Raw genomic sequence first — 15,753 nt, 5'->3', positions numbered from 1 at the left:
GAAATAAAGTAGCTAGAAAACACACTTCTGCAAACTCAATTGACTTCCTCTAACCCATCTGCTCAAACTAGAATAATCTCAATACACAATTTCAAGAGGAAAACTGCTGTAATTTAGCTTAATTTTTCCATTTTATTGTCTGTTTTCATCTTTCTTACTTAAAAAATTAAATACTGCATATGAAGAAATAGGAGAAAGAAATGCTTGCCTGAACATTTTGAAATGGATTCTTGTTACCGTAGGATTCACTGAAGTATGTGAAATCATCTATGCTAAGCTGAAAAACAAAGAGAGTAGATTGGTGAAAAGGAGCTGTGGCATCTCATTTAGGTACAGACTTGTACTGAGCATTGGTGAGACAAAAGGAATTAATGTTACATACCTTATCTTGCAGAAACAAGACGAGGTTTCTGGAACTCTGGGTAAAAACAGGTTGCAAGATTTCAGTCAGCTCCTGTGCTGAGACAATATGTCCTTCATGCACAGCAGTGTCTGGATTCCACTGTAATCTACAAAGAAATTACTTTTTTCCTGTAAAATTAGCTGCCAATTATGACACTTCTTTCTTTCAATATGCTGCAGCAACAAGTAATGATATCATTTTTGGATTAAGATCAAGTTTACAATTCAGTTTACTTTCATTCTACTCAAAAGAACTTGTCCATTTATGCCCATATTACCTTAACTGCTACAGCAGGAATAAAATTGGTCCAATCAAGATAATTGTTTCTCTCTGCTTTCTTGTTTGTGTACAGCAGCACAAAAAAGGTATAGATACTAAGTAAAATGAAGAGCAATATTTTGAAAACCTTCAGAGAACATTCCCAGAGAGAATCCCAGCTCCCAGAAAAAGTTGTCACAAGCTGTCATAAAACAGTATGTTTTCTAAAACTTTTCTTATGTAAAAGTGGTTTTTCAGCATCACTGTAACACTTTGTTCTCTCTTAAGGTTTTCACATGAAGGAACCATTCTGCCAAATTGGCTCAGAAAGGCCACCTTTCCAGAAGCAAGGAGCTCTTCTGAACAGAGTGGCTCAAGACAGAAAGAAAAGCTTATGATACTTTTGCCAGCCTTTCATTACGAGGAATGGAGAAATAACTCATGTATTTAGTTTTGCTGCTACAAAAGACAGTTACAGACAAAATGAGGTGGCATTATTTTTTCAACACCTGATTGGGATTTTAACAGTATGCAACACGTGATTACAGTGATGAAATTCATTATGAAAATTTTGGCTGTAGGTGTTTTGATTAAGGTAAAATTATCACTCCATAGAAAACTCAGAGCTTGAAGAACAATCTCCCATCTTCCCCAAATACATATCAGTTGCTAACGCCTGAGAAATCAGACATTCCAGGCTTCCTAACTGGTTCTAATTCAAAAAACAGAATACAGAGAACTGCAGTGTGCTATAGCATCAGCTATTATATGATTGTAATTTGGTGAAGTTATGATGCTGATTAAATGTTCTAATCCAAAAGCTATTAAAAAAAATGACCCTTCCTCAGCAAGCTTTTATGAATGAGAACAATTTTTACAGTCTCTTAAGACAGGGCAGTTCAGTGTTGTTTCTTTGAAAAGGAAAATCTCTATTTCATTTCAAGACTTCCCAGTAATTCTAATGAAGATTGCTGAGAATCAATCAAAGGCCTCTAATTGCATCTGCAGCAGAGATAAAACAATGTAGCCCTGCAGTACTAGATACCGAGCTTACTTCAGACCTGGGGGTTTGGGGAAGTGTCTTTCAGGACAACATGCTGTAAATGTTAAAATTAAATTAAATGTTTGCGACTTTTCAAGTTTTAGAAGTAAATATTGCTGTGCAAGAATGACTCTTTTTTTTTCCCTTTTTTTTTTTTTTGTGTCTGTGTTCTTGAAAGTGCCATCTGATATTTTCCTAGTTTTAGTCAGCATCTTCACTTCTTTCTTAATTTGTGCTTGGAAATCCACCTTAACTTGCATTTATGAAGCTAAACAATTTAGAAATTCTAAAACATGCCTCAATTTTCCAGAAATCCAAAAAATCAAATATTTAAGTCTAATCTTTAAAAATAAAATATTGAAAAACACAAAATCACAAAGATTGTGAATGACTGTCCAGGAACTGATTTTCATATTGACTTCATCCACTGCTTGGCCACACCAAAATACTTATGATAGTAAAGGAAAAGAAGATAGATTAAGTTCAGAGGTGTTAAAAAACAGCTTGTGCAAAAGAAAACAATAATTAATATCTTGGTATATTTATTTTAAAAGCTAACTAAATAGATCTGGTTGATGCTTAATATTATAAAAGATTAAGATTTTGAGAGCTTTCAGGACTTAAAATTAATAATAAAATGTAATAGAAAGCACTTGAAACAAAACAATTATTTGCAGCAGCTCAATGCCAAAGGCATTTAATGATCCTGTTTCAAAGCATACTTGCTCCTGAGGTTCCCTGTTCCTTAAAGCAACTTTTTGCTAGATATCTAACCTTGAAAAGCTGCTTTTGTGAGATCTTTTGTCTTCCAGTCAGTCTACTTTATTAACTCCAGCATCATATTAGAAACATAAATCCACCCTGGTTAGTTAGTAATTCTATTACAAGGCAATGTTTGCCTAATACTTACTTATATTCACCATATCATTATACATGCACTTATTTTGCTTCTTTTAAATAGTTTGCTGAACATTATGCATGGCTGTAGGCAAGGCTACACCTTTCGCTGAATGGGCTGTTACTGTCAGCTAGCAGCAACAACATTCTCACCAGTGTGCAGACAAGGAAATGTATGTTTTGCTAGCTGGCTTATTGTGAACTGCAGAGTGGAACTGAGATATATCTGACTGCCCCGGACAGTGTATCACGGATACACCCATGGTGTGCTTTACTGAATGCAATGAACTGATCCATCCCTTTGAACTCTGCACTGAGAGTGGTAAGCAAGAAATCAGTAAAGGAAGCCATAGGATGAAACAGGCAGTAGGCCAACACACGTATTGATTGCTAGTATTGATTGTTCACAGAAAATGTGCAAAAAAACCCAGCCTCATCTGCATGCCAAACGCAACAGACATAACCTCGCTGTAAAACCATCCTGGGGTCATCAGCCATGGAGTCTCACAATGAGGAGCATCTCTGTTAATGCATGTGCTTTTGTGCTGGTTAATTAGGAGGAAACTTAAAACTCAACTTCTTTCTCTTTTCCCCTACAGCCAGACAATGCTCTAAAGAAAGAAAGGAAAGAAAAAATCCTTTATTTTGCCTCTTTTTTGTCCCTAACTGCTCTGGGATGTCATTAAGTTGAAGCATATAGGTTCTTCTCTACCCAGTGTCCTTCCTAGGCAGGACTGGGATTTGTGATCTTATTTTTGATGGAAGCAAATATTTCAAGATTTCTTGTATCTGGACCCTCAGAAGAGTAGATGGAAAAAAAAAAAAAAACAGGACTTCTATCATCATAACTTGTGAGCTTACATTTTTGCTCTGTAGCTAGCTTCTGAACTCTTTCCTACAAGTTATTTTTGAGAGTTGTCTCTTTTAGTCATCTTGTGATTATCATATAAGAAATAATATTTTCTCCTGAACATTGGAAGTAAACACAGCTAGCTACATGCTAACACACAGTATCTCCAAAGAAGTTCAATAAAGTTACAGCTAAAACATTCTATTGTATCCTTTTTATATTCCACCTTCGTCCAGTAGATTTTTTCAGTAAATTCCTTGAAGTTTTAGGAAACACTGAAAATGTACTATTTGACATTAACAGCTCCTCAAAGTGCCTTATTTGCCAGAAAAGGATTTCTTTCCCCATATAAGCATAGAATAAATGAAAACAGTAATATATTTTCAATGATTGTACATAAAAATAATTTCTAAAACACATGACAGGGGAATCACAAAAGCTAATTTTAATGAAGGTATTTATCCAAGCTCCCTCTCTAATCTGTGGAGGGAAAGAAATTCCTTTGATTATTGGTTGAAAATAGCTAAATCAAGTTTCTGCTTTGTATTGTATGCAGGAGGAACCTCTCCATCTCTCCTTCTTCAAAAAGCAACCAGGAGATATTAGTTTAAAGGCTAATAGAAGATAAAGGCCATTTTTTTCTAGGCCAAAGTTAGCTAGAGAATGTCTATTGATACTTCAGCATGTCTTTGTGAAAAGCAGGACACTGTGAGCAACTGAGCTATTCCCACCCCATCTTCCTCCAGACTTTAATGGAGAAAGATGTTAGTTTGGCAGAAAACATTTGGGTTTTTTCTCAAAGTCTAGATCTGCATTTTCATTTTGAGAGAAAAGAGTTATTTGATTTACTTTTGTCCCTGTAAGGATTTATATCATCTTCCTGTATGATTTGCATACTACATGTATTTATCAGTTGCAGGTTCCACCTGTATCTGACATCTAACATTATTTTAATAGCACGATAACAGTGCATAAAACAGACAGTGCATAAAGTGTTACATTCTTCTGATATAGTGTTCTGAGATATGGCTTTACAAACAGTAGCTAGTTCTAAAGAAGAGTAAAATGTATTAACTATTTGATATTGTATCCTACCAGACAACCTGGTAGAGGATGGTGGAATAGATCAGTGAATCTCAGCTTCTGTTGATCAACGTATCACTGAACTTTTAAACTGGCAGGACATGTTTCCACAAAGTGAATAGAAATCCATGATAATTGCTGTGTTCTATAGTTACCCTTCCTAAAACTCTTAATGGTAGTTTTCAGATGTGATAAATTTGGAGCTTACACTTACTGAATACCTTTTGTCACAGCAAAGCACCAAGAAATAAAGCAGAGTTAAGGGTTAGCAACCAAAAGCTGCTGTTACTGTTACTTTATTTTATAAAATAGCACAAATCTTTCCAGTTCACAGTATCACAGTGTCACAGTATATCAGAGGTTGGAAGGGACCTGAAAGAGGTCATAGGGTCCAACCCCCTCCACAAAGCAGGATCACTTAGGGTAGTATGCACAGGAATGCATCCAGTTGCTTCATTGACTTTCACCAGAACTAATTTCTTGCCCTGCAAGAGCTTTACCTTTCAAAAATGAAAAGGTCATAGGAGGTGGAACACCTCTTCCAGAAAATGTTCTATTCTAACATGAAACTAGTTTAATCAGGATAGTGGTATCCTGTTTTTCTTGCTCTAAATCTGTATAAACCTGAACAATCTGCAGTAGAACAAGTTGCTACTTGCATCTGGGTGGAAAGTTTGCTTTTATGACTAGCCAGGATTAACTGATAAGATTTTGCTTATATTGGCAACAGGTGTGTTGTTTATACAAACTAGGAACTAGGACAAAGGAACCACTGATCTTTTCTTAGACACACAGGATAACTTTTATCCTAGGAACAATTCTTTCCAACATTTAATTTGCCTTTAAATGCAGAGATATAGTACTCATACACATGCCTGTATTATCTACAAGTGAACTGATTAAGTGTTTTGAATACAAAAAATGCCTTGATCTTGAGACATCCATTTATTTCTTTCAGGGGGAAAAAAAAAAAGTCAAAGTTACCAAATCAAACCATATCAAAATTTGCAAATTTCATATGCTGTGACTCTCTAAGGAGGTTCAGTTCCTCGAAATACTTAACAGATGGTTAGACATATGTCAAAGCTATTATTAATTACAACTGGGAAAAGAATCCAATGTCCAGGCTATGTGTGAAAGAAGCAAAACCAAAACCTCCTGCACATGTTTGCCACTGCCCTCAACATGACTGCACAACATATGAAAAGGCAGAAAAGTACTATGCTTGTTTGTATGGTGTACACCTGGAGAAAGATTCCCTGAAAAAGAAAGAAAAGGAAGGGAAGGGAAGGGAAGGGAAGGGAAGGGAAGGGAAGGGAAGGGAAGGGAAGGGAAGGGAAGGGAAGGGAAGGGAAGGGAAGGGAAGGGAAGGGAAGGGAAGGGAAGGGAAGGGAAGGGAAGGGAAGGGAAGAAGAAAATAAAAGAAAAAGAAAAGAGAAAAGGAAAAAGAAAATAAGAAAAGGAAAGAAAAGAAAAGAAAAAAGAAAAGGAAAGAAAAGGAAAGAAAAGGAAAGGAAAGGAAAGAAAAGGAAAGGAAAGGAAAGGAAAGGAAAGGAAAGGAAAGGAAAGGAAAGGAAAGGAAAGGAAAGGAAAGGAAAGGAAAGGAAAGGAAAGGAAAGGAAAGGAAAGGAAAGGAAAGGAAAGGAAAGGGAAAAGAAAAGAAAAGAAAAGAAAAGAAAAGAAAAGAAAAAAGGAAAGGAAAGGAAAGGAAAGGAAAGGAAAGGAAAGGAAAGGAAAGGAAAGGAAAGGAAAGGAAAGGAAAGGAAAGGAAAGGAAAGGAAAGGAAAAGAAAAGAAAAGAAAAGAAAAAAGGAAAGGAAAGGAAAGGAAAGAAAGGAAAGGAAAGGAAAGAAAGGAAAGGAAAGAAAGGAAAGGAAAGGAAAGGAAAGAAAGGAAAGGAAAGGAAAGGAAAGGAAAGGAAAGAAAGGAAAGGAAAGAAAGGAAAGGAAAGGAAAGAAAGGAAAGGAAAGGAAAGAAAGGAAAGGAAAGGAAAGAAAGGAAAGAAAGGAAAGGAAAGGAAAGAAGAAAGGAAAAGAAAAGAGAAAAGAAAAGAAAAGAAAAGAAAAGAAAAGAAAAGAAAAGAAAAGAAAAGAAAAAGAAAAGAAAAGAAAAGAAAAGAAAAGAAAAGAAAAGAAAAGAAAAGAAAAGAAAAGAAAAGAAAAGAAAAGAAAAGAAAAAAGAAAAGAAAAGAAAAGAAAAAAGAAAAGGAAAGAAAAGAAAAGGAAAGAAAAGGAAAGAAAAGGAAAGAAAAGGAAAGAAAAGGAAAGAAAAGGAAAGAAAAGGAAAGAAAAGAAAAGAAAAGGAAAGAAAAGAAAAGAAAAGAAAAGAGAAAAGAAAAGAAAAGAAAAGGAAAAGAAAAGAGAAAAGAAAAGAAAAGAAAAGAAAAGGAAAATAAATTGACAAGATTAAGCTCTCAGATTTAAATCTTAATAATCTTGCCTCAAGACAAAAGGTTTACAGTGGAATAGATGAGAACAGAATCCAGTCTAATCTCTTCCTAGTGACAGCTAGATAATTCACAGTGTCTCAAATGTGTTGAAGAATGGCTCAAATCCTCATGAAAAGTAGAGTGAATCCAGCACATCTAGCTAAAAAGGATTATTACTTCCCAAGAAGTCATTGGTTTGATTCCTTTCTCAGTTTACAGGAGAGTAAAACACGAATATCACTCTGGGAATTAAGCAATAGAGACAGAAAAGAATCAAGCCCCATGAATTCAGACCTGACAAGAGCTGATGACTAAAGGAGCTCAGAAGCAAAACTGCTCCTGCCCAGGCATACACAGCTTGGTCACGCCAACAAAGAGTCTCAACAGGACTCCCTGACACTAGAGGCCCTTCTGTTCATCCTTAGAGCAAAAGTGAGGTTTAACTTGTGCATCAAAGATATTCACAGTACAAGAAAGCATTTATACTCGTGAAGTCAGCCAGAGGAATTAGGACAAACACTAAACACTATCAGTGTTATGGATTATTTGTATTAGACAAATGAATAAATATCCAGCTGAGATCAAGCCTGTTGAATGAGGTCTGGTACATATGTGCTTGCAGAACATATGAGGTGAAGTAATTTGCTGAGGCCAAAGCACATCTTAGACAAACCTAGAGTACTTGTCATCTTCCTGCCCAGAACAGGAGCTTGCCTTTGGCCTTTCTAAACAGTCCTGTGATACCACAAGCTCCTGTATTTTGGGACAGTACTTCCTAGACAAAACCAAAGTGTATGCCCTGCAGAAACAGCTTTGTGAATAAACGATGCATTGTCCTCTTACAACTTTACATATCCAGGACCCCACCTGAAGCTACTGCATTTCCCAAGCTGTTGTATTTCTGGAAATCCCAAGTAATTCTGTAAAATCCTTAAAGTCTGCATGAATAAAATCCCTGTTTGGAAAAAAGAGATCTCTATCTGGCTCTTTCAAGGCAGGTTCAAAGTCTAACTTCTTAAGTACATGCAAACCCTGAATTTCATGTGTCTTTTTGGATCTGTCAAGACTGCCTTATGGTTGTGCTTTTAAGTCATGAAATCTGTAACAGTGGAGTTCAAGGTTGCCTTAGGGTGAATAAAGCATATCTACTTCAGATCTGAAGAATACGGAATTTATTTACTTCTTACTACCCATCTTGAAACACTAGAATAAAAATAGGTAAATTAATGTGTTAGGTTGTTTGGCTGCTGAGAAGCAAATTTATGTATTGGGTAGTTTTATTGGCCAAAAGTTGTTTACCACAACTGATGATATAAAATACATTCTGCATACACACACACACACAGAGCAATAGCAGAGAGAGAGATTCTCTTTTATTAGATTGCTTACCTCTGAGCTGACCAAAAAAGCATTGGTACATGGTCCACTGACAGAGACATTTTGAGCAGCACAGCGAGGGTGCACAACAGTGGGGCTAGAGCAGCGGAGCAGAGCTGCGGCATGACTCCAGGCAACTGCGTCTGTGACTGGCCAGCTGCAAAGGAAAGTCTGAGCATATGCACAGCTGCACTTCCCGGTTCAGCAGCAGCTATCCGGATTCAGCCAGGCTGCTGGGTGAGGTTGCTCTCTAACAGCACTGGGAATTTTCAAAACATGAACTTCCTTAGCTTGAAGTTGGGATTTACACACATTTTTAACGACTTTTACATGTGTGACTTCAGCAGCTCATAAAACTCACCTCAGAGAGACTCCTCTAACATTCCAGTAGATAATCCCCTTCACAGATGGGCTGTGGTACAAGGGAGAGTCATGAAGTCCAAATTCCTGTCCTACTGTTTTCTAACTTCTTGATAACTGCAGGCTGATAAGAGTTACTCAACTTCAAAATGGAGTTTATAGAAAAGTTTCCCATGCTGCACAAAATGTATTCTACAGAACTTCTATCTTCTTCCGCTGCTACATATTATCGTGTCCCTCAGATTAGTTCTTTCACATGTACTGAGAGCTGGTGTCACACATTTGGGTGTTGACAGGTTTGAAATCTGCAGTAAATCTATCCATTGCAGATTCCAGCAAGAAGGAAGAAAGTGAGAAAATGGTACATTTGGAGTCTATCCACTGAAACATAGAATTGTTCAGCTATCTTTTGCATGGTGCAATGTTGTCCCAAAGATGAAAAAATATCAAAAGTCAGGAGCAAATTATAATAACTTAAGAACATGGTATGACATGATCATGCAAGATCAAAATAGTCATAGAGAATTTCTTCAGGCTGGGAAGCAAATTCCTCTGGCATACTTTTTTTGCTCTTGCCAAGAACCAAGCTGTTTCTAAACCTTCTGACTACATTAGGTGGCAGCAGTCACTCAACACTTGTTCAGCACAGGGCACAGACACCTCTTCAGAATCAGAACATGTTAGGGGTAATGCACAAAAGAAATTGTTAGCTATGTTGAGAATGGGAAAATAAGGAAGCACAATGAAAACTGTAAGAGAAGATAGAAACAGATGTCAGAAGAAATGCAGTTCTGAATTTGAGCAAATGCAGCTTAATTAAATCTATTTGCCTTAACTCATAACATACTGTTACATGGCTGTTGCCTCATATAAGGCAATTTTTTCCTTATTTCAATCTGAAATCAATTTCTGAGACAAAAAGAATAATTTTGAGGGAAGCAATAAAGCCATCTACATGTTCCTTCTCCATGTTATCTTTATATAACACTGAATTTAACTCTTTAATTGCATTCTTTCCTCTTTTTCTCTGAGATGTTAGATATTCTTCATCTTTCTTTTTGACAAGCCAGTGTTTGGTTGGTTGGTTGTGTAAGGGTGTGTACAGGTAAGACAGCGACCCAGAGCATAAAGAAAGGGGTAGAACTGGAATGCTCTAAGGGAGACTTTAGTATGAATTGTAATAGCTCAGTCAACACAAACAAAATAATTTCTCAAACCAGAATGTGGGTAATCTGTTTTTTCACATAACTGTCCAGAACAGTCTTGACAGTTTTGGTGAGCACGTCCCACCCACAAAGCCAGTGGGCTGTAAGTCCGTCTGTCTTCTTACAATTAACCTTCACATGAAAAATGAAGACGGTCAGCATTTTATAAATCAAGGGTGCACAATGTGGTTGAGCCCAAAATACTAAAGGAATCATGAAATTTCCAGCAAAGCTTCCATTTTGCTGAACCTGCTAATTTGCATTGCAGTTGGCAACCCAGAGAAATAGTGCTTTATTACTCTAGTGTTATTTCATTAAGCCCATGCCTACCCACACTGTGATTCCTTTCATTCTTTAGCTCGCACAATGCAGAGACCTTTGCAAAACAGTGCAAGAAAGCAGTGCTCTATTCACTATTCTTCTGACATGTGACAGTGAAGAGTAAGGTAATTGTGGGTCACCTCCGTCACTAACAGATTTGATAAATAAGTTCAACACTGAGGACTTCCACACTAGAATAAACCCTCAGCAATCTGATCTGAATGTATGGAAATCAAGACCAACAAGGGTATAATGTTGTACAGTTGTTATGTGTTGCAACCTGACAGGAACTTCATTACAACAGAAAAATTATTTCTTATGTAATATTTTACAATTCTATACTTTTTAAAAGGGTAAGTAGTACTCAACTCTCTTATCACAGAGCTTTTTCAGAGAGCTAAAACATTTATATAGTTTCAAAAATTCCACTGCTGGCATGTGCAACTTCTTTTACAACTTTGTACTCAGATGCTGACACCCTGGGCAAGGAGCCAGTCATGTAAGAGATTCCTGCCTTCTTGCATCTAAAATGGCTTAAGAAAGAAGCTAATGTAAGGGTGAGAATTACAAAAGAAAAGTATATTGCCCCCATCTCTTTCCAGCTGGCAATATGTAAAAAAATTAGATTATCTTGTAGTTTTTGCACACACTGCCTAAATCACACACAAGTGAGATGGAGCACAGTAGGTAGGTATGCTTTCCATATTCTGCCTTACAGAAACAGTCTTAGAACTTTTGGAAACAACCAGATCATTTTCTCTCAGATTACTTTACTACTTACAAAAAAACTTTCAACTGAAAACACAGTGAATTTTCCAATTTTCCTTTTTATTATTTCTCCACAAACCCAGTTTAGGAAGAACTGAAGTGAAGAAAGATTTGAAAAAAACACCAAACCAAACCAAACCAAACCAAACCAACCCAACCCTGTTCTGTTAAGATGGACTTTATTGTGCCTGTCTTGGTAAATTTGCCTCACAAACATATCTGCATACATTTTCTCATTTTCCTTTTTTTTTTCCCCTTCACTCCTAAAAATAAAGACTTTTACCATGTGATAAGGAAAAAATACACCTATTGGAAAGAGATTTTTCAAAATTTCATTTCTTTCATTTAATTAAAATGAGGTAAGATCACAGTGATGATCTCAAATTGAGGTGCTGGAGTAGCTCCAAAGAAGGGCAATAAAGGTTGTGAAGGGTCTAGAGTACAAGTGTTACAAGAAGCAGTTGAGGAAACTAGAGTGGTTTAGCCTGGAGAAAAGGAAGTTCAGGGAAGACCTTATCACTCTCTACAACTACCTGAAAGGAGGTCATAGTGAGGTGGTGGTCAATCTCCTCTCCCAAGTAAGAAGTGATAGGAAAATAGATATGGCCTTGAGTTGTGCCAGGAGAGGTTTAGACTGGATATTAGAAATATTTCTCCACTGGAACTGTTGTCAACCATTGGAACAGGCTGCCCAGGGAAGTGGTTGAATCACCATCCCTGGAGGTATTAAAAAGAAGTGTAGATGCGGTGATTAGGGACATGGGTTAGGTGCAGATTTGGCAGTGTTAGGTTAACAGCTGGACTCTTAGAGGTCTTTTCCAAACATAAATGATTCTAAAATTCCATGGTTCTTTTATTTGTGAGAAGAAATCTAAAACATTTGGTTGATGTCTGCTGGTATACACAAAAGCACACATACTTTACTGTTGCATGTTCCACAGGGCTTTTTCCTTGAAAACCCTGAGTAAAGCTGAATCCAGGTTTAGAACTTCATGAACATGAAGATATTTTTAAATCCCACACAAATTCAAAATACTGAAATCCAGTGTTAAATCATTGTGAAACGGCAATGAAGAAAAAAAGCACCTTCCATTACAATGTATGTCCACTTAACTAAAAAAATTTTGTTAAGAGAAGCTATAGTATTGACATACCACATGTTTAGATTCTACTCCTAGCCTGGATCTACTCTGGATTTACACACACCTTCCTTTACAGATGCATGCCTATCATATACTACATATTTCTTACCCTGTCAAAATTGAAATATATGACTCATACACAACAATCAGAGACAAAAGATCAAATGGTAGATGCTTAATCTCTTTTTTTAAGAAAAAATCCACTCAACTTCAGAATTCTGCATTTCTGGTGCAAAAAATTTGAATTAAAAAAAAAAGTGTAAATGCCAGATTTGTGTGGGATGCAGGTAAATTTAGGGCTACAATCAGGCTGAAAGGGATGTCTACTGAAACAAGGAGAATTTGTAGTACAAGATAATCCAGAAGAGCTATCTATAGGCAGGTGATAAAAATGTATCATTCATTTTGCATGCAAATTTCATCTTTAAGCGATGCAATGGGGAGATAACATGGTACTACAGCAGGATATTATAAAACCAGTGCTATTCAATATATTCATCAATGACCTGGATGAGGGAATAGAGAGCACTGTCAGCAAGTTTGCTGAAGACACCAAGCTGGGTAAAGTGACTGACACAGGGTAAGGTTGTGCTGCCATTCAGCAAAGACATAGACAGGCTGGAGAGTTGGGCAGGGAGGAATTGAATGAAATTCAACAAAGGCAAGTGTAGAGTCTTGCACCTGGGAAATAACAACCCCATGTTCCAGTCCATGGGGACTGACTCGCTGAAGAGCAGTGAAGGGGAAAAGGACTAATGGGTCCTAGTAGATGGGAGGTTGACCACAAGCCAGCAATGTGTTCTTGTGGCCAAGAAAGCCAAGGCCATTCTGGGGTGTTATTAGAAGGGGTGTGGTTAGTAGGTCGAGAGATTCTCCTCCCCCTGTACTCAGCCCTGGTGAGGCTGCATCTGGAGTATTGTGTCCAGTTCTGGGCCACTCAGCTCAGGAAGGACAGAGAAGTGCTTGAAAGAGCCCAGCGCAGATTAAGGGAGTGGAACATCTTCCTTACAAGGAGACATTGAGGGAGCTGGGGCTCTTTAGCTTGGAGAAGAGGAGACTAAGGGGGAACCTCATGAATGTTTATAAGTATGCAAAGGGTGATTGTCAAAAGGATGGAGTCAGGCTCTGCTCAGTGATTCCCAATGACAGGACAAGCGGCAATGGGTGGAAGTTGAGGCATAAGGAGTAATGTAAATGTGAGGAAAAAAATTTTCACTGTGAGGGTGATGGAACACTGGAACAGGCTGTCCAGGGGGTTGTGGAGTCTCCCTCTCTGGAGATATTCATGACCTGCCTGGATGTGTTCCTGCGTGACCTGGTATAGGTGATTCTGCTCTGGCAGGCGGGTGGACTAGGTGATCTTTCAAGGTCCCTTCCAGCCCCTAACATTCTGTAATTCTGTGATTATATGAACCTCTTTCTCCAGCTCTCCAGATAAGAGACATATTCAAATCTAGGGTCTTAAATTAAAAAATACAAGACTTGAATGATTTATTTTTTAAAAAAACTTTCAGTTACTATTACTACTATCATCTCCTATTAAAAAAGTATTTTACATATGCCAAACACTGGCCAGCAACTACTTTGCTACACTCACATGTTTAATTTGTAATCCTGGTTTATAATTATTTATAGTCATTTTATTATTGAAGAAAGGAATTAGTCCTTTGTTCATTGGGATGTCTTTTAGGGGCAAAGAGGTGGAAGGAGAAAATACTGAGTTCTTTTTCTTTTGAGACATAAAATAGGGAAACTTCCTAGAAAAAGCATGGACTTTCCTTTTGGGAGCGGGGAGGCAAAATGTATGTGTTTTGCCAAATTAACACATTACTGACATGTGCATATGGGAAGAAATCCAAAACTTTTCCCTCTGGAAAGGGATTACCAATGGTATTAAAGCCATGTAGAAGCAAATTTTGCTTCATGATTGGAGAGTCCTGCTCAGAAAAAAAAGAGTCCTGTGAGATAAGCTGCAGGTGTTAACTAGCCATGTGTGTCTGCTAGTGCAGAAGGCGAAACACAAGTCATACGGACGGATTCCCTTTTCCTGGTAGCAAGTATCTACATCTGGGAAAGAACTGAGGCAAACCCAGCACTTCTCAAGGCCATCAGCATCATAGCTTGTATCAGAAAACATGACCAGCAGGACTAGGGAAGTGATTGTCTCCTTGCACTTGGCACTGGTGAGGCTGAACCTCAAAGGCTCTGTTCAGTTTTGGGCCTGTCACTAAATGAAAGACGCTGAAATGCTACAGCATGTCCGAAGGACAGCAAGAAAGCTGCTGAGGGATCTAGAGAACAAGTTGTATGAGGAGCTGCTGAGGGAACCGGGGTGGTTTAACCTGGAGAAAAGGAAGCTCAGGGAAGACCTTATTGCTCTCTACAACTATCCAAAAGGAGGCTGTAGTTTAGCGAGTGTCTATCTCTTCTCCCAAGTAACAAGCGACAGGATGAGAGGAAATAGGCCTCGAGTTTTGCCAAGGGAGGTTTAGATTGGATATTAGGAATTATTTCTCCACTGAAAGGATTGTCAAGCATTGGAACAGGCTGCACAGGGAAGTGGTTGAGTCACCATTCCTGGAGGTATTGGAAAGATGTGTAGATGTGGTGCTTAGGGACACGGTAAAGTGACAGACTTGGAAGTGCTAGGTTAACAGTTGGACCTGATGATCAACCCAAATGATTTTCTGATTCAAAAAATCTCTGACAACACATGACACCAAAAGCAGCAGACTAGTGGCTTTTCATCTATTTCTTTAGTGTTTACTTAAGTCACCCTTCTGGGCTTATAAAGTGCCTTTTTTTTAATAGCTGTTTAATAAGAAAGGTAACTTCAAAACTAACTTTACAAAGGCAATTTATAAAGACATCAGTTACTATTTATATGGTTCATGTTTTACTTCTTGCCATTCAACACCTAAATGTCTTCAAAACCCCTTTTATCACTCTTGAAGAAACCCAGCCTTAACAGCCACACATATCTTAAGACTCGGATCCTGGAAAGCTCATGTCAACTGGAATGCTCATGTCCTGCAATTCTACAATTAGTTCGCTAATTATTGAATTAAAATTCAGAACCTGAATTTAATAGTACAATCAACAGAAAGTCTCCACTGATGTTAGAATGCACAGATCACTCAGTTTCATATTCTGTTGAGGGACTTAATCCAGTTTCCAGCTCTTTGCTGCTAATTACACACTTATTTCTGTTTGTAAATGCTACTGCTTTTTTCTAGAAAGTTTTGTCAGAACAAAAGGCTCTGTCTTGGATCAAAAGCATGTCTGGAATATAGGTTTCAGCCAGAACTTTGCAACTTTTTGCAGGACTTCATTGAACATACATTGTATTTTCTCAATAATTAAACATAAACATAACTAAAGTTTAGGGAGAGAATTTACTTTTACTTTAAATAACACAAGCTCCTCAAAAAAGAAACATTCCAAACATTCTGTATCATGTGTTTCAAATTATAAGTGACTTACAACAATTTCAAGCATATAGTACTTACATGTTGGCAGTTCCACTATGACCATCAAGATGAGCAATAAAAACTAAAATTATTGTTTTTGCATAAATGCTTGCAAAATAGCTATATTTGGAAGGGCATATTAATTATGCT

At 37.5% G+C, this 15,753-nt stretch overlaps 1 protein-coding gene across 1 annotated transcript in view; it reads right to left on the bottom strand.

Moving 5' to 3' along the window:
* Nucleotides 1–8,462, bottom strand: part of ATP6AP1 (ATPase H+ transporting accessory protein 1) — a 52,028-nt gene extending 43,566 nt beyond the window's left edge. Inside the window, exons 1-3 of the mRNA XM_054399847.1 lie at nt 8,350–8,462; nt 383–509; nt 209–277 (exon numbers count right to left, since the gene is read on the bottom strand). Coding sequence (XP_054255822.1) covers nt 209–277; nt 383–509; nt 8,350–8,462 — 309 coding nt within the window. The remainder of the gene's footprint in view (nt 1–208; nt 278–382; nt 510–8,349) is intronic.
* Between the last annotated feature and the right edge of the window lie 7,291 nt (nt 8,463–15,753).

The sequence above is a fragment of the Indicator indicator genome, chromosome 3, assembly GCF_027791375.1.
Source record: "Indicator indicator isolate 239-I01 chromosome 3, UM_Iind_1.1, whole genome shotgun sequence".
NCBI lineage: Eukaryota > Metazoa > Chordata > Aves > Piciformes > Indicatoridae > Indicator > Indicator indicator.
This window is presented reverse-complemented; position numbering and strand designations above follow the sequence as displayed.